Raw genomic sequence first — 19,975 nt, 5'->3', positions numbered from 1 at the left:
AAATACTAAGTACTTAATAAGTACCATTATCAGATATTTTATGGGACTTTCAGTACTATTATTCATTGTATTGAAAATAAAAAATTGCTAGTCACTCAAGAAGGAAGAAACTCAGAAAAAACATACGATTATTAATTATATAGGAAAAAAAGACAACAAAGTTTCAGTGATGGCAATAAACAAACTTCTACTACCCAGACTAAAAATCAATCAGAAACACATAGGTCTTCAAGGGAAATTTAAGCATTTCAAATGTTAGAGAATGTCTTCTCTCTAGAATTTCGATAGGACTGGAACCCAATTACTTGCTAAGGTATCCACAAGTATGAATGACTCAGTTTAATGTACTACTTTTTAAAAATAACAACGAACTTTAAGATGTTCAGATATGTTGCTATATCAGCTGTCCTCCCCCCATCAATATATACATATAATTATTTTTGTAATATGGATTTCTGTAGCTTGTCACCATATAAATATACATAATTAACTATAGAAATTTAAAAATAGAAATTATTACATATATTTCTTTCACCTATAAGAACATGCACATGGAAAAAAAGCTTTAAAATTTGTTGTCATTTAATGAACTAAAAGCAGGTTATTTGTTATACCTCCTCAAAATAGTAGATATATTTGGAAAATAGCTTCAGTAAACAAGATACTAAAGATTGATTTACGGCACCTTTATAATAAGATTTTTCAATGTTCTCATAATTATTAACATATGCCTTACTGAAGAACTATTTTTCACTCATTATTAATTTTGTTTATTCATGTTTATTTCTTTGTTATATGAAAAACAGATATTTAAAATTTTTAAATAGCTGACTAGAGTGCTATGCTAAAATGTGATGATATAAAACACTTCTTTACAGAGTTGACTTTTAAAAAAAGTTTCTTGCATTTAAAAATCTATTACCAGAAATGTGTTATTATATCAATTATTGTACATTTTCTACAATATTCTTAGAAATAGTTTTTCCTCCTTGTAATAGTGACAATCAGAAACATTCAATAGAAATGACTCTAACAGAATTAATTGCATACAAAAAGTTAAAAAGATAAAACTAAAAAATAGCAAAGATTTAAAGGAATATGTGGAATAAAAGTTTTATTAAGATAAAATTATAGCAGGACTATGACATTTTCCTAAGTCCTAAATTGTTTCCTACATCTGAACAAAATGTCTCTGAAAATGACTAAGATCCCTACCAAAAGTCAGCATATAATTCAAATTAAGCTCATGCAGCATTCTAAACAGCGGTGATAAAAGAACTAAATGCAATATTCTACTTAATTCTTTACGAAATTTAAGACTTTGTAGGTAATACGGAAGATAATAATAAACCTTATTATATAAAAACCCCAGATAGTACATGTACATAAACTATGTTGTTGTAAAAAGTTTTAATACATTCATTATAATCTGTCTTATATAATAACTAGTACTTTTATCTAAATAAATAAAATGATATAAAATATTAATATCTATTAGAGAAAATTATTTGAGGTTATTATATTGTAAATGCCCTCTAAAAAGGATTTCCTAATTACTCCTTTATTTTTAAATCACATTGACTACCACAGAATTATTTAAAGCAATATATTTTGAACTAGAATTTGTTGTAAGAGAGCCTATTAAGGTTCCAACAGCCATACTAATGTGCTAAAGACACAAAACTTTAAACCTTACATGCACATCAAATCTTAATATAAAAATAAGAATTTTTTATTTATTACAATTTAGAAGTTGGAGAAAATAATATCTTTAAGATATTCAGAACTTCAAGTAGAATCAGATGCATGCTTACTACGTCCAAGGTTCTTAAACCTGGCTGAACTGACTTTGACTCTTGTTACTTACTAGCAACTTAATTTCCATCAGTCTCAGTTTTTTAACAGAAAAACAGGTAGAAAAAGGACTTGCTTCATAGGATTATTATAAACAGCCCATGAGACAATGTATATAAGCATTTGGACAGGGTTTAGAGCACGGTAAGTGCTCAGTAAGTGTGAATAATTGATAGTAGTTGATTTTTAGCCAAAATTCTTTATATAGTAATAGCAAAATTTTTGCTAGATGTTTCTAGAATTGCTCAATGGTCAAAGCTATTATGAATTTCTTTAAGTTGCTTTAAATTTCCAGGCCTCAGTTCTAGACACTTGAACCGAGAGTCACTTACGATTACACTGAACTCTAAAAGCCCAACACTTTCAGAAGAAAAGGGTTTGAGGAACTGTGCTCTCAATCAAGAATTTCCATATATTGTGTCTGCAACTAAATCAAGTATGACACAAATAAGACTATATACTAAAAGGCTAAGTTAGCTAGTCAAGTCATGACATTAATAAATTATGTAATTACCAACTCATTATCATGACAAATTTTGAGAACAGAATAACAAAAAAATTCCTACATTTAAAGAGTAAATTTATTGCTATTACAAATGAATATTCTCTAAAGTATAATTATAAGATGTACAGTATTCTCTCCTTTATTAAATACAAGGCATGAGAACTAGATTTAATTTAGACTTAATGGAAATTTTTTGTATGAACGGAATTTGTATATTTATTGGCTGATTTAAAAATTAAGGCTTATTAATAAAAGAATACTGTGTAATATGGTAAGTCAACTATCACTAGATATTAAAGTCTAACAGAAATTACCTTTTATTAGTTTATATTACTATATATAATTATAAGATGTTCTCTATATCAGCTTTTTGAAGTTTCATGTTAACTTTGTAAAAGACCATAACAATTTAACAAATACTTCAGTGAAATAAAATTTGACCTCCCCTAAAAGAACCATCCAGCCATCTATTACACTACCATAAAGTTCTTATCTACAAGTTACCTTTAGAGCTGTTTATACACTCTTAAAAAAAACAAACACAAAAAACAGATCCTGAGTCACAACAAAATTAGATCAATCAGTAATGTGGATTTCATGACTGAGTATTTAACTAGGAGCACTATAATGCTATGTATAGAACCTTATGTCTTAAAAATTACTTCCAGATCACCAGTTTTATTATTATTCAAATAATTTGTACCCCAATATCTGCTTTTATCTGGATTAGAAATCAGAACTATAAATGAACTATAAGAGTTTATTCATAATTTATAACAATTCTCAAAGCTAACGACAAAAAGTTACTGAGTTAAGTGGCTATGGGCTAAGTATATAAAAACCCAAATTAAAGACTCTAACTCCTTACGACATTTCCCAGAATTTTTATTTTCTTTACAAAAAATTAAGATACTGCTCCTCTACACAGTGATGCCTAGTTACACATTAGAGGAGTTCACAGGCTGTATTATAATTCCATAACCACTGGAAGTCACACACATGTCCAATAAAATTCCTGATTTAAGTAATTTAATTCCACATTTTTAAAGATTCAGTGAAGATTAGGAAGACTAAAGGCTCACAAAAGAAAGGAAACTGGGATAGCATATTTGGGTTGGGAGGAGGGGAGGAGAGTATGACAAGAAGAAAAAGACAACAGTAAGAAAAAAAATATTGCAATCAAGAGAAAGAGGACTGGCCTGCCTTTGAATATCACTCCAGCTACATACATCTTAGTTCTTGGTCTTCATCCACTGCCAACAGCCATCTGGCTGCATTTCTGAACTGGGCTCTCATGGAGGTGATACATTCACCAGCCATCTTTAGGAAGGTAAATGATTAATTGCACTGTTTTCCCACTGCTGCAAGGACAATGAAAGGGAAAGTGCACCTCGTTTCATATCTATTTGTAATATTCCACCAAAAAAAAAAAGGAAAAGAAAGAAAACCAGAAACATAGACTTTAATGTCACCAGGCCTTTCTGTGTGTGTGTGTGTGTGTGTGTGTGTATGGTGTGTCTGTCTGTGTGCTCTCATCAAGACAGTTAATATGAAAATCCCAATTTCCATATCATCATCAAGTTGACAATAATTTATAACTTTAAATATCATAACCCACACACAATGTATCAACATGGAATGCTTATAATTTTCTCTGAACATCCCTTTTAATTAAAAATATTTAAATTGATCTAATAAAATTATAACTAAAGAAAAAGCAATTTAATTTAGAATTCTGATTTCCAAACATCAAAATCACTAGCGGGAAAATTTAATGTATAATCTTACGTGAGTATCTCTAAAGCCTACAAAGAAATTCTACTTTGAGATCTCCTAACCAAGACACAACACAGGGTGGTTTTGATACCAAAAGTCTAACATAAAAGACCATGGCAACTTTATTCCTTTGTCTTTGCAAGTAAAAAAACAGAAGAGGGGCAAACACACTTTGGTGTGTTAGTGCTGTTGAGCTTAGTTACTAACTCACTTCCAAAACACCTCAAGAAATAATGTTACAAAGATAGTTCTAAAATGGAAAAGAGCTGGTGTTTTTGGAGGGCCAGGTAAAGAAGTTGAGCACACAGATTAAAGAAAATCATCACAGATACATTTCTTAACCCACCTGCTATCAGGTCATCAAGAGTGTCGGTAAGCGTCTGGGCTGGAGTTGCAACCATAAGTCCATCTGGTTCTTGAACTAACAGCCCCTGATCATGTCCAGTAATAGCAATCTGAGGCTGTCCTATAATCTGATGATTACCTGATACTTTCTGAAGTTCAAGAGAATTTGTCCCATTAGAACCTAAGTCACTGGAAAAGTTACACTGCGGAGATGATAAAGGCTGGACTGGGACAAAATCAATTTGTTCTGCCGATGGTGGAGACTGTTGCTCATCATCAACATCATTATCTTTAAATAAGATTGTGTTAACCTGAGGTAACTCTGAAAAGTGATCCTCTAGGAGACTACCATCTCCTTCCCCTTCTGGGAAGACTCCTCTCTGAGAGCACTGCTGGTGTAGAGATACTGTGTCTTTCTGACCTTTGGTTTCCAAGTATTCTTTGGTAAATTGCTGCTGTGTTTTCATCTGCAACTGCCTTTCCACTTTCTGCAGCTCTTTCAGTATTTTCTTCTTCTTCTGGACTTGCTCTTCTCTGTTCTTTTTAAGTTCTTCTATCTTATCTTTGTTCAGAGGTTCACCTTGAATTAACTCCAATGACTTAAGCTGTGCTTTTTCAATAGCACTAATTCTTTGTCCCAGTTCATTCAGCTTTCCTTCAGTCTCCTCTACTATGCACTCCAAAGGCTGGTATGGGTGAAAAGGTGGCAGTACGTCCTGATCTGCTACCTGCAGGGAACTGGACTTCTGCTTGGATGTACCTAAGCACATGAAAAATGTTTGAAAAAGTGCCATGCTAAAAAAAAAAAATCAGCTCCCCCTCCCACACACATGGACCTCCCTCCCCAAACCCTTAAAACTAATGCTACAGAATGAATGTTCAAAGATTCACACAGTGGTAGGTAGATTAAAGACTATACTCATCTGTTTAACAGTACAAACTGGGATGTTGCTAATTAAAAAATGTGATTTTTTAAAATAAAAATATTAATCTTTAAAACAGGAGGATTTTGGATTGTAAAACAGGATGGGGAGAAAAGAAAATCTGAGAGGAAAGAACCTCAAAATTCTGTTTATTTAACTAGACTTTTAAAGAACATCAAATCTAAAGCAGTACCAAAAGTGTTAAGATACTATTAATGTTAGCTTAACTGCCCAATTGTCCTTTGCACAATATTAATTGTGCAAGATTAGTACATGAAACTATAACTTGTAGATGAAAATAAAGTATTTTTCAAATCGCCAAAAATGCTTCTCTTAATATATTAAAATATACCATGAAATCAGTTTTTTCAAGACATATCCTTCTGAAATTTTCCATTAAGTTGTTAACACTTCTGTACCTAAACACTAATATTAAAAAGGACAATTTTTCTGAGTTTAAATAAACTCTTCATGTAAAAGTCTATGAGAGAAAAAAAAGAATGTTACCTGGGGGAAAATCAGATTTCCAATGTAAGAGTATTCATTTTGAAAATGTATGTTAAAATAAAGTAAATGTATATTACGTTAAGGTTTGAATCACACTTAAGTTACACCCTCATGACAAAAAATTATCAATATTAACAATCTGAACATCTGGACATAGAGTGAAGGATATATATAATAAACACTTTAATTCGAGGCTTAAACTTCTTGTTTAGGAAGAATCAGGAATATTCAGAATAAAAAAGAACAAATTACTGATATATCCTATAGTAAGGACGAACTTTGAAAACAGTATGCTAAGTCAGTGACGTTCAACAGGTGTGTTGTGACACACTAGAATGCCACAAGGATTTTTAACATATTCATAATACCTGATCATTTAGTCAGGGGCACTGACCTCTTTTCACTTAGACTGTCAAATAAAAAAATGACAACAGCTAACACAATAGCTGTCTGGTGTGAATGAATCAAAATTACACCTATTTTTTTCTGTCAGGTTGGCAAAAAAAGGTTGTTTTTCTGGTGTACCACAGAATTTTAATTTGTTTATGTGTGCCATGAAATGAAAAAGGTTGAAAATCACTATGCAAAGTGAAAGAAGACAGACACAAAAGGCCATATATTGTGCAACTTCATTTATATCAAATCTATAGAGACAGAAAATAGTAGTTGCCAGGAGTTAGTGGTGAGAATGAAGACTAATTATCAAAAGGCATGAGAGATCTTTTGGAGTAAGAAGAAATATTCTAAAATCAGATGGTAGTGATGGTTGCACAACTCTGTACATTTATTAAAAGTCATTGCATTGTACACTTAAAGTGAGTGAACTTCATGGCATTTAAATTAAACAACAAGCCCTGGCTGGAGTGGTTCAGTGGATTGAGTGGCAACTTGCAAACTAAAGAAAGGGTCGCCAGCTGGATTCCCAGTCAGGGAACATGTCTGGGTTGTGGGCCAGGTCCCCAGTAGGGGGCATGTGAGAGGCAACCACACACTGATGTTTCTCTCCCTCTCTTTCTCCTTCCTTTTCCCTCTCTCTAAAAACAAATAAACAAAATCTTCTTAAAAAATTAATTAAACAACAATGAAGGTCTTTTTTAAAAAATTGGGTAAAAACAGTTGTCTACTCTTGGATTGTAGTCAATCTATATTAATGACATAGTTAAAAATTTAAAAAACAGATCATTCAATGCATTCAAAATGATTCTCAAGTTCAGAAGAAAGAAGTCCCCATTAGATGTTAAAACCTACTGAATTGCAAGAGGGTGACAAAACCACTGAAGAATAGTATTAGACATTCAACTGCTTTTTTTCTAGAACAGGAGATCTTAAAACTGCAGCCATCTTAAATACCTGCAACACATTTTATTACTGAAAAAGTTTAACAGTTTTTCCACAAGAAACTGTCTTCAACAAAGTCAGAAGACCACAGTTCCAAAATCACTGCCACCACTTTAAGAGACTTTGTTATTCTTTAAGAGCAAACTTCAGCAAAAAAGTATTGTCTCTATTCAAATTTTATATTCCTCTCTGAGCAAAGTGGTAGGGAAAGACTTTATCCTTTCAGAGCAAAAGCCTTTAGATTTGTGAGATAATTTTATAAATATTTCCATAAGCTTATATAGGAGTCCATGGTTCGGATTTATTTGTTCAAAGTACCTAATGGCAATCAATAGATAAGAAAAGAGAGGTCAGCCAGCACAAATAGCAATTATACAAATCTGCTAGGCCAGCCAGGAAATTTTCAGTTCTGTGATAAATTCAAGGACATCAGCAGACTAAATTTAGAAATTCTGCAAAGACTAAATGCTCCTTTAAACTTTTATTAATTTTAAAACAGCCTTATATAGTTGCTATATAATTTGTATGTAAGATTAAGAAAATCCATGTAAGAGTACAATACTAAGGTAATCATATGAACATATAATTATATGTTAGTAATTATATGAACATATTCAGGTGTTTACAAACTGAAAATCTTACAAATAATAAGATGATCCAAAATAAGACTAGAATTTTGAGGACAGTAACAGATAGGAATGGGCCCTTTCTTGTTAACAAATGAGATGTAAGAAGTTTATAATGTAAGATATCAAAAGCAAGTTAACCAAATATAGAAGCTATAAGCCTAGAATATATGTAGCAGTAAAAACAAAGGATGGTGAGCGTAATGAACAGAAAGCAGTTCTTCCCCAAAGAGTTAATGCCTGAGGACCTGTGACCACGGAGCCAGTGGGATTGCCTGGATACACATCAAAGCACTAATACAAGCTATAACAGCATTAAGAGTAAAGCAGGTTGGCAAAAAATAAAAAGTGTAACTTAATCATTCATAGAAACAACACTTTCAATTTTGGGGAAAAGTAGAGAATGTGATGAGTGTCCTTTCAGAAACAAATTTTCAATTTGTAGGAAGATAATAATACATAAGATCTAGAAAATAAGAGTTCTGTCTCCTTCCAACACCCCGCGCTGTCACACATAAAAAAATAAGTATGTTGACTGGTAACACTTAATAACATTGTAAAGTACTTTCTAGGAATTCAGGAAAAGTCACCAACTCATCTTTTAGGTTAGGTTTCTATCCTGCTTTCTGATCTTTTACTTTTCCTCCATTAATAAAAGTAGAAAAAAATGTAATAGAAAACCATGATATAGACAGCTTAGAATGTGGCCTTTAATTTTTTATGGGCAGTGAGGGAATGAAGCAAACATGTACTCGCCAAACATTTGGTTTACTACTGAAACGAGTTAATTCTACCAATCACTTTATGTCTAAAATAATAATATATTGTGCAATAAAAAAATAATGGCCAAAGGACAGAATGTGTGATACACAGATGGATCTAGATTTGGTTTCATATTTTCTTTGGTTTTGTCTAATCAAATATAAACTTTGATCTGTGATCTCTTTGCTGTCTTATATCACTACATAGTACCTTACTAGAATAATTTTTTTTAAAGAATGCTTTTTTTTAAACAGCATTCCCAACTGGGTCTTCAATAGAGAGAAAAAAAGGTTAATGAAGTAGTACAGAAAATAACACAGCACATAAAATGTAGCACAGTATCTATTATCTAATGGAACTCGTGTTTGGATAAGTAGATGTATATTATATTCTGGGTTTCAATATTCTTACTGTGTTCATAGTAAAAAATGAAAGCCATTGGCCTAGAATTGACTCATTTTTTCCCTTTATGTCTAAATATTGGGCTCAAGACTTCCCACAGTAATAGAGCATGCTATACATCTTTAACACAGTAAGGTTAACCAAGAGTTTCCAAAGACACTGTTATAAGCTAAGAGATTAATTCAACATTCTGTCTTTTAATATAAGCAGTTATAAGTTAAAAGACATCATTAAATTTGGGCATATGTAATCCATGTAAGCATGATTACATAATGGAAATCTACTAGAGAATATCAGTAGTAAAATTTCCATAAGAATACTCAATTTAATTCACTGTACAAATATTTTTTTCCATATACCTTTAATGATTTGATATAAAAGCATGAGAAATTTTCATGTTACCTATTCACTCTGGGATATAAAGCAGCATGTTAATTTAATACTTACTTTACATTTACATTTCTGTTTTCAATCTTTCCCCCATCATTCTAGAATACGATTTTTTAATTAATTTTTAAAAAACATTTTCTTTAATCACAATGTCTCCATTCTTAAAAATTCTTAATAATTTTCTTTTGTCTTCAGAGTAATCTATATTCTTAGCCTGGCGTTAGTTTATTCAACAAATACTGGAACATCTATTACAAACGAGGTGTAGTGGACCATATAAAAATAAACAATATAAACCCTGCCCATGTGGAGCTTACAGTCTAAAAGAGGAGCTAAAAAATGTACAAGTCCAAATATAAGGATAAATCCAAAGATTGGCAGGCATGGAAATGGGGGTACAGAGGAACCCTATGCATTGCTGGTGGAAGTGTAACCTGTTCTGGAGCCATTCTAGAGAGCGAATTTGTATAATAGTGCTATGGGATAAACATTATACATTCCTATGACAGGCAATTCTACTCCTGAGTTTATCCCAAAGAAATTCTCACACAGATCCATAAAAGGGAGTGAACTAGGATTTTCATCACAGCATCATTTGTGGTGAGAAGTGAGAGGCAGCTGGGTGCACACCACTGAGAGAAAGGACAGGTAGAAACTGGAGGACATACAGGGTGCAGAACTGCTGCGGTCAGGAACAGTCCACAGAAGTAGACACGCAACTAGATCTTAAAAACGATGTTGAGTGAAAAAAGGGAAAACAACATGGGGTGACAGCACAATACCATTTACATAAATTAAAAATACCTATAAAGTAGTAAAAAGAATTTGTAAGAACGAAAGAATCTGCATATCCAACAAAACAGAATGAATGTGAAGAAGAATAAGAGGGAGTAAGTAAAACACGAGAGGAGCCACCATGTCAAAGCAGCAGGAACTGAGCATGATTGACTCAACCTTCTTTGCCTGCGGTCCACAGGGGACGGGTGGTGTAGGAGTGACCAGAGCCAGAAGGAAGATCCAATGAAGTGCTGTAGGAGTTCAGAGCAAAGAAATTACTCCTCAAGAGGACTTGAGGTGCACACAGAAGATGTAGGTTTTGTTTCATCCTCATGTCAATTACATGCTTTTGTAACAGAGAATTCTAAACTGCAAACCTGCATAGGATAATTGAGTCCTCTCTTTTAGAATCTCTGTAGAACCAGTTACAACAAGTTAGATATAATGAATGGCTTCAATCAACAAGTTTATTTAAAAAATTGACTTTGAAAGACAAAGGGTTGATATTACTTATATAATCTTTCCCATCTGAATATTCATAACTATATGTAATAAAGCTAAATAATGCCAGAGAACTGAGCTTATCACTCTCACCTAGTTTCACATTTTGTTTATAGAGGTGATTCTGAGCTCGGTCAGATACTACCTAGAATCGCAAATCCTTGAAAATCGACAACAGATATGTGAGATTAGTTGCCTAAATGAGGAGACCATGGGTCAGGATGGATGGAGCCTAGACAAATGGTGCACATGGGTCAAAAAGAAAAGACTAGGTAAACAGGATATAGAGAAAACACCAGGGTAAGATCTAAGGGCATGAATATATTTTAAAAGGATACAAGTTTAATAAGATTTATTTACAACACACAGGAGTAAAATGTTGTAGGAACTTGAAAAGATGGTTGCTAGAAGAGGAAAATAAGAGTCTTAGAGAATAAGAATCCTTCCTTTATCCCTAATCACGTATGCAACACTGATGTAACACACAGTCTTAGGAGAAACAAAAGGGTCAAGCATCATTTCATTACTCCAAGGAACTTCTCTAGAGACACAAATGAGAAGTTTTAGAGAAAAAGCCACCTTTAGGAGAAAAATATAATAACATATCTTTAATAATTTAATTTAGGTTTTTCTATCCTGTAGATTCAGCATGTACTTTTATATCAACTGATTTTTCCAAATTCATACTGATATAACATTCTAAGATGCACCTGAGTTATCCTAACACTACATTTTAGCACAATGCATTATCACAGTTTGATCCTGCATAAATAAATATTAGGTTGGCAACCACTTGGCAGCTGGCAACAGCAAGTGCCCAAGTGTCTATGTTGAGTGTTGACCTTTTTCCTTCCCTAATAATTTTTTAAAATTTAAGATGCCTTAAAAGGTAGTCCATTTTTATATTATTAAGTAATAAAACATCAAAGTGAAGAAGATAAGTAGATACTCTATATAAAAAGGTATCTCAATATGCAAAAATGATTACTCACTTATCAATTAAAAAAATCACTACCCCAAAATTTCAGTTTACTTACATATTAAATTTAAATTTAAAATGTTTTACTTCCACCCTACACATATTTCATGTCTTTCCTAACTTGTTTCTTGGCTATTTTGTGGCCCATGTTAATAATATATATTTTAAAAGATTTCTTATTTAGTATTAAATTTCCCTAGCTAAAGTTAGGACAGTCCTCTACAGGTTCATCCAAACAAGAAACAACAGAAACAAAGGCATTTAAACTTCAATATTTTCCTAAAAACTGTCAGTAATGATGCTTAGATTCCTTAACAAGTACATGCTTAATTTGCTTTTTATTTAAGATTACAAATGGCAGCCCTCATTTTCTGAAAAGCTGGAATAGCTATGTACCCAATGGAAAGCTGCTAGAATTAGCATAAGTCAGAGAAACTACAGACATTTTATCTCTGAAATTAATAGTTTAGAAATGAAGTAATCCTTCATGAATGCCCTCAATACTCTAAATCACTAAAATTGACACAATTTCAAAGAAGCTTCTGTTTGCTGCTGTAAAAATTAGCCCTAACCAACTTTTCTTAAAGCACAGTGTTAAAGATACATACTAACACACTTCATTGTGATTTCAAAAATGTAGGACTTGAATATTACATACTGAATGAAATCTGCTCACAAATTTGTTCTCATGTAGTTTACAAAGTACCTATTTTCTTGTTTCAGAGAACTCAGACATAACTATACATAATGATCAAGTGAGGCACTTTTTATATCTACAGTGAAAAGAGAAAAAAATATTAGAGCTTATAAATTTGAGTCCTTTAAATAGTGTACACTCCTTAATACGCACTTGGATGTTATTTATATACTTTTTGATAGTTATTTGTGTGGGTTCACATACTGACAGATTTAATCCACTATGTTCTGCATTATGTGAAAGAAACTAAATTTAGGAATTTTTAAACTTTTCACTCAATGAATTGAATCGGTGTTACTAAGACTTAATTAGACAACAATAAATTTTTATTCTTCGTATTATACTACTATTTAGCTAAAGAATTGTCAAATGAGAAATTAATGTCTGATGAATTTTCACTACTTTAATCAATAACTTGGTTTGCTTCTTCAGTATTTTCACCTGCGCTAAATAAAAAAGTACGCCTAACAGTATGTTAACAGGAAAATAAGAAGTCACTTTTCCTAGTATTTAATGTCTTTTCTATTTTCAACAGTATGTAAGAACTATCAGCATTTTCAGAATGACCCACCTCAATTAATCATAGGATTATGTATTCACTAATTAGATAATAAATACCCAATTTAAGAAAAATACATTTTAAACTAACCTTTTTGTACTCCTAAAAGGGCAGGGGAGTTCTCCTGTGAAGTTCTGTCAGGCTCCTGGGGAGGTACAACCATGGCGAGTGTGTGCACCGGTACACGTGGAACCTAAAAGTCAACTCAGAAAAAATAATCTCAGACCAAGAATAAAACAGAGGCTCACAGATTAAACAGAGATCCTGTTTTAGATTTTCTTCAAACCACCAAATTAACTTTTTTGTTTCTTAAAAAAAAAAATCCTTCACTAAGGAGTAATTTCTGAGAATACTGACTGGTCAAACTCAGGCAATCTATAAGTAGTGAATGATTTAAGCTAAATGAAATTAATAATACTTTCTTGCTAAGAAGAAAGCCTTGCTAACTCCAATTATAGCTGAGTACAAGTCACATATTCACTGTCCAATTTACCCTTGTTCAAATTCCACATGGGTCAAAAGAAAAAAATTCCATGTAATCTCCTGAATTGGAGTATATTAGCAGGCTCAGGATAATTTTATAGACAAGAACTTATGATATTACTGAACTCTATATGTTTAGTATATTATCAATATTCTCTCCATATTTTTAGGTAGGTTTAAAAAATAACTTAGTGAACTTTTGAGGCATATGTCCTGGTTAACTATACTTTGCTGGTTGACAAAGTAATCTCTAGGATAAATTACAGTGTCTTGGAAGGTATTAAGGGAAAACCTTTTTCTTGGTTCAAAATTATGCTTAATGCATTCATTAAAAAACAAACCATCCTAGCCCTGTCTGGGTAGCTCAGTTGCTCAGAGCATTGTCCTGATACGCCAAGGTTGCAGGTTTGATTCCTGGTCAGGGAACACACAGAATGAACAAATGGATGCATAAATAAGCAGAACAACAAATCAATGTTTCTCTATCACTCTCTCTCTTCTAAGTCAATAAATAAAAAGTTAAAAAAACCCTAAAAAACTAGTTGTAGTAAGATGACAACTTGCAATATTTATATTTGTATTTGGTATTATTTTTTCTAAAAAAACTATTTTTAGTAAATAAGATAATTTCCACAAAGAAAATAAACCTTAGCCAATTTCTGATCATGTTTATTTCAGTATGTAGTAGAAAAGAGAACAAAACAATTTTACTAAAAACACATTTTAAACAAAAATTCCCAATTTGCAAGAACAGTTATATTTACAAAGCTCTGTTTTACTTTACCTGAGATTGATCTTGGGAAGGTGGAGTGAGCAGAGATACATCTGCAGCAGGAACTGACAGAATGTTGTTTGGATAATCCAACAGATAAGAAACAACATTAGTATGGCCCCCTTTTGCAGCTTCAATGAGCATTGTTGAGCCATCCTGAGAAAAATTGACACCATAATTAATATCTGTAAATTTCTTCTTATATGTTTACTATACGTATTTGAGTTTCTTAGCAACTTATATAAAATCAAAACTCATTTAAACAGTAATGAATATTAACCCTAAGAAATCAGACAAACATATATCGTATTAGAAGACACATATTTAATTAAAGCCTTTGGCCTGAAGAATGTGTTTGGGGAGGAACTAGATTCTAAAAATAGAATCAAAAAGTTACTAAAACAGAAAGATAGAAATGCAAAAGAATAGGGCATGAAATCCAGGAAAAAATATTTAGAAAAAGTATATTAACTTCTTCAGCTATCGTAGCACATATTCAAAATATTATAAATACCAAGATTGAAAAGACTTCGGGTACTTTGGAAATAACTATAAATTAAAACCTACATTATGGAGAGAAATTCGGGGGTAATAGTGAAAAAGAATATGCCATATACAACAAAACAGCAATTTGGAATTAAGACAATTCTGCATGATAAAATGAAGCAAAGATGTCTACATAAACGGAACTTGCAACTGGTCAAATTCACAACTGTGCCTATTACCCAGAACAAGAACTGTAAAATTTAAGAATAATTAAGAGGTTCTTTCTTAACATACTTTAATAGTAATGTACATATATTATTTATTTATTCACTTATTTTAAAGTAGAATACCTTGAGTCGATGCGTAGGGTCAGCCCCATGAGCCAGGAGTAGTTCAACAACTGCCAGGTGGCCTCCTGCACATGCCAGAGACACCACCGTGTGGTCATTATTGGCTGTAGCCCTATTCACATTGGCACCTTCAAAGAGAAAAAAGAAGCAATCTTAGCAAAAGTTGGAATCAAGCCAGTTCACAGACAATACCATTGTAAAGATCTTTTTTGAACTATAATACAGATACAAAAAAACACATAAATCATTATTGCATACTTCAAAAATTTTTCACAAAGTGAACATACCTGTGTCATCAGCACCAAAAGTGTGTGTGATAATGTCATCAGAACATTATCCACACACCAAAAGTCCCACCATGTGGCCCTTTGCAGTCAGTGGCCCTCCGACAGTAACTACTATCCTGATTTCCAAACTGATTTTAGTTTTTGAACTTCATCTGAATGAAGTTATACAATATACTCTTTTGCTTGTGTCTGGCTTCTCTTGCTCAATATATTATTTGTAAGATTCATTCACATTGCTGCACATAGTTGTAGCTCATTCATTCAATACCACTTTTAAAATGGAAAGTCTAGAAGACTAAGATTAATAAGTATATATAGGTTAACATAAGCATCAAATAATAGCATTGCATGTAACTTTCAAAATGGCTCAAAGACATTTTTGACCTATTTCTAGAACGCGGCAATATAGTCAGGTCTCAAAGTAGAAAAAACAGATTTTTTTAAAAACCATATTTAGGAGAAATGTAATTCTTCATATTGTGTATTTTATGAGTCAGAGGGATCTGGATATGAAGAGAAGACAAGATTATCCAAACACGTTATCTAAAAGGCTACTTACTAAGGTGCTCAATAGCTTTGTACGATATGACCTAAAAGCGAACCTAAACACAAAATTTTTCTTAGCCTCTTTTTGAAAAACTGTGTTTGGCCCATAGAAAAAAGTACTGGTTTTTAGTTCAACTACCTTTTACAGACCTTGAAGGGCTAAATTAAATAGTTGAGACTATAGCAATATTCATTCTTCCTTCTTCCTTAATTCTAAATTTATGTTATTAAGAGAAAAATAACCCCATGGGTGAAATTATTATTAATTTATTTAATTTTCAGAAATATCCAGCTGAACCTCATGCTTGGGGAAGGCAAGGCATATCAATGAACATCTTTACATTGGTGACATGAGATTATTTTTAAAGTTTTTAATGAATTTAGATGGCAGGGCTGTTTAGCAGTTACTACCTCCTAAAAAGGCCACAATCAATGTGTTCCTACTCCTGATGAGCCTTATTATATGCTTAGTGGGATAGTTGTTGTGTGTGAAAAGGAGCATGAGAGAACTTCAAAGGTTATCCATCTGTTTATTACTTCTATGTGGTTAGGTAAATAATTTTTACAGAGTATAATACTATGTAAAGATAGGCCTTCCTTGGTAGCAGAAATGTGATATGAAGAAAATAAACCTTGTTTTATCCAATTAAAAGTATTTTATATTTAAAATGATAAAATATTACACTGCATTCTTAACGGTACAAAATGCCAGAATTTTACGGTAACAGATATAAAATTTTAATTTTAATAGTATGATGTCACTTGAGTGGATGCTCCTTGCATTTCACCACCCTGTACTAGAATTTTTCATCACATACCAGAGTACCTCTAACAATATAATACTGAGTTAGACTGAACCAGATGAAACTGCAGATATTATATACCATTTTTGATGTACAAAATGACAACTTTATATGGTTCAACCTAACATGGAGGCAACAGCGGTTTACTTTTCTATAGTAAACAGTATTGAACTACCTCTTCATGTATCTATCATTTAAACTTCTTTGCCTAAATATAAATAAATAAATATAGTAATAATAAATAATACCCTTGTATACTTAATTTAACTGTCCCATAAACAACAGTAGCAGGTTTTCTCCATTCTACCTGCTTCCCCACTTCCAGCAGAACTGCCTTATCATCTGCTAAACAACACTCCATCTACTGAACATAGCTGGGCATTTACATGTGGCTTTTCCAACTTTTAGGAATAACCATCTGCTACTTGGTTGATAAAAACTTCAAAATCAAAACTAAAAAAGAAAAATCCCAATAAGTACTTCAGGAACTCTAGGATTACTAAATAAAATAGAGCAACAAAAGACTAGCATATAGCACTTATGCTGCAGGCAAAGTGGCTTTAATATAAATTGCAACAGTTTTAAGGTTTTTCTTTAGAAACTGCATTTCCCTTGGAAATAATCACTTGGACTCTCTTTACCTTTGCTAATAAGAAACTGCACAGTGCACAAATGACCAGCTCTTGCAGCTTTCATCAAAGGTGTTCTTCCACCTTCAGATTCATGTTCCTATTAAAGAAACAAAAATAATCCATCTGTAACAATTCATTAACCATCTATTTTAAATACTTATTACCAATGACATAGACATAATGAAGATTTAATACTTACACAAACTACCTCCATCCCTCCAAAATATAGGATTAATTTCAGTCCACACTACATGGTGTAACCTTTTAAGGTGAGTTTTGCATACCAAGCAATAAACATTAAAGATAACACTTTGGTTTATTTTGATTCCCAAGCAGAAATTATTGCATTTGCAAATAAACGTTATTTATTTATTTATTTTTAGAGAGAGGAGGAGGGAGGAGAAAAAGAGGGAGAAAGACAGGGAGAGAAACGTCGATGTGTGAGAGATACACTGACCAGCTATCTCTCACATGCCCCCTACTGGGGACCTGGCCCCCAACCCAAGCATGTGCCCTGATGGAATCAAACCCATGACCTTTCGGTTCGCTGGCTGGTGCTCCATCCCCTGAGTCACACAAACCAGGACCTTTTTTTTTCTTTTTATTCCTAAGATTAAAAAGATGTTTTCCTAACTGTTCATGTGAACTGTGAGAAAGGAGCCTTAGTATTGTGAGGTTATTAAAAGACCTTGATCTTCTATCAGAAGCCAATAAGAACTCTATCATAGGATACAAAACCAATCCCTGAAGAAAAACACTATGGTATTTTAGGAGTAAAGTAAAAAGGAGAACAAAAAATATACCAATGAGCAGATATTTCTTAGGGTAGAAATTAAATATTTGAATATCAAAGGCCAAAGAAACAATTTTATAATAGCATAAACATTGTTATTCTTTCTAGGAAGTTTCCAGCAAGAGGAATGAACAATTAAACAGCTTCTAACCATCTTACTATCAAATGACACTAAGAGAAGTATACTTTCATGGTAACTAGCACTTTCACTATGTATGCAAACACAGTAATTTCTGTTGTTCTGGTCTTATTTTCTGACTCAGAAACACTTGATAAAGAACAGTGATTAAGTCAGGCCTTATTTCAGCTCTATTCTAACTAACTGAGAATCCTTTAGGTATCACACAGTCAATTTAAAAATTGTGTGCTCTGCCAAAAGGACACAATTTAATCTGTTTACACAACTATATCTGATCTACAACTAAGGCAAACTAACAATGAGAAATAAGAGTAGACTGTCAACTCAATGGAAACGTTGTACTGGCCTGCAGCGACGGGAACTGCACTCTAAGAGAGATTTTTAAAAATCTTGATGATGTCGAATCTTTCAACCTCTTATAAAAATCAGTTTATACTTTGACTTTTGTTTATAAAAGTAGGCTTACAGTTGTGAAGACATGAAGGAGTTTACTCTTATACTATTATTTATTAATTGTTGTATTATTTTCCATATGAACAGCTGTAAACTTGTTTTTACCCTATTCTGTATGTTGATTAGACAACAACCTTTATTAACTCTAAGGTATGGAAGAATAACTATAGATAATACCAACATAATCTGGTTTACAATAGAATGAATTTTGAATTTATAGTCAATGTAAGTAAATCTAAGATTCTGGTAATTTACTTTAAGCAAAACAAAATATACACCATGCAAATCTTACTCAGAAAGACCCAGAAAGTTGTTTGTCCGATTTTTCATCTGACTTACTTCTGAATTATCATTACAACAAACACCACACTGGAAATAAATCACTCTTATAGCAACTCGTTATTTCCCTTCTTGCCTCGGGGCCTTTTCATTGCAAGCTATTGTTTCTTCCCAGTAGTACTTGTCTGTTAGCGCTTTTTCACCCTTCATATCAAGTCAAGTGTTACATCCTCAAGGAAGACACCTCTGAACTTTTTACCTAGATCACTCTTTTTATTATTGATTTACAGCTCTATGAACCACTCCTCAAAAGTTCCAATTATACATTAGTTTGTGTAACTATTTGGCTAACATGTCTCTGCCATTAAAATGTAGGCTCCGTGAGAACAGCAACTGCAACCGGTTTTGCTTATCATTATATAAAGCGAAACATATAAAACAAATGAGGGGCTTGACTACTATTCACCACGAAGGAACCTAAACATAACTGATCTCTTAAATCTTCCCTCTCATAATACTAAGTTCTGAAGATTTAATTTTATACTAAGTAAATAAGAGAAAGAAAAGTTAATATCAGGAAAGTAAGAGTAATAGCTAAACTTAGAATAAGACTTTCATTATCTGCATTATGCACATTATTACTAAAGCTTGGGCGGGCAATACTAATGTCAATTTATCTTTTTTTCTCTTAAGCCTTACATCCATCAACATAACTAGATCTCAAAGACAAAAGACTTTGACAGTCCTGCTTTAGAATAAACTTTTAAAGTATTGGCACTGGTAATTGTTAGTTCTGTATATTTAAAGTATTACCTGATAAAAGATAAGAAATCAGAAAGCAATGTCCCAAGATCAAAACAAATTTCGAATTTCAACACACTCATGAACTTTCTGAAATGAGCAGTCTGAAAACTGTCAATTTTATTTTCCTCCCTATAAAAGCTCATTCCTTTGGTTTTGAACTCTATGATTATGTTTGAGAAAGTGGCTGGTAAAACAATGCTACAACTT

At 32.5% G+C, this 19,975-nt stretch overlaps 1 protein-coding gene across 11 annotated transcripts in view; it reads right to left on the bottom strand.

Moving 5' to 3' along the window:
• Positions 1-19,975, bottom strand: part of ANKHD1 (ankyrin repeat and KH domain containing 1) — a 119,683-nt gene that overhangs the window by 36,545 nt on the left and 63,163 nt on the right. For 9 of the 11 annotated variants that reach the window (XM_037061937.1, XM_037061905.1, XM_037061948.1 and 6 more), the window contains 5 exons: positions 17,310-17,397; positions 15,033-15,160; positions 14,209-14,352; positions 13,032-13,134; positions 4,482-5,240 (listed from right to left, as the gene is read on the bottom strand). In XM_037061937.1, coding sequence (XP_036917832.1) covers positions 4,482-5,240; positions 13,032-13,134; positions 14,209-14,352; positions 15,033-15,160; positions 17,310-17,397 — 1,222 coding nt within the window. The remainder of the gene's footprint in view (positions 1-4,481; positions 5,241-13,031; positions 13,135-14,208; positions 14,353-15,032; positions 15,161-17,309; positions 17,398-19,975) is intronic. The other 2 variants (XM_037061919.1, XM_037061928.1) reach the window with 1 other exon arrangement.

The sequence above is a fragment of the Sturnira hondurensis genome, unplaced genomic scaffold (genome assembly GCF_014824575.4).
Source record: "Sturnira hondurensis isolate 20B ecotype Veracruz unplaced genomic scaffold, ASM1482457v3 Scaffold0001120, whole genome shotgun sequence".
In the NCBI taxonomy this organism is placed as follows: domain Eukaryota; kingdom Metazoa; phylum Chordata; class Mammalia; order Chiroptera; family Phyllostomidae; genus Sturnira; species Sturnira hondurensis.
The sequence above is the reverse complement of the archived record's forward strand: the minus strand, read 5'-3'. Positions and strand labels throughout refer to the sequence as shown.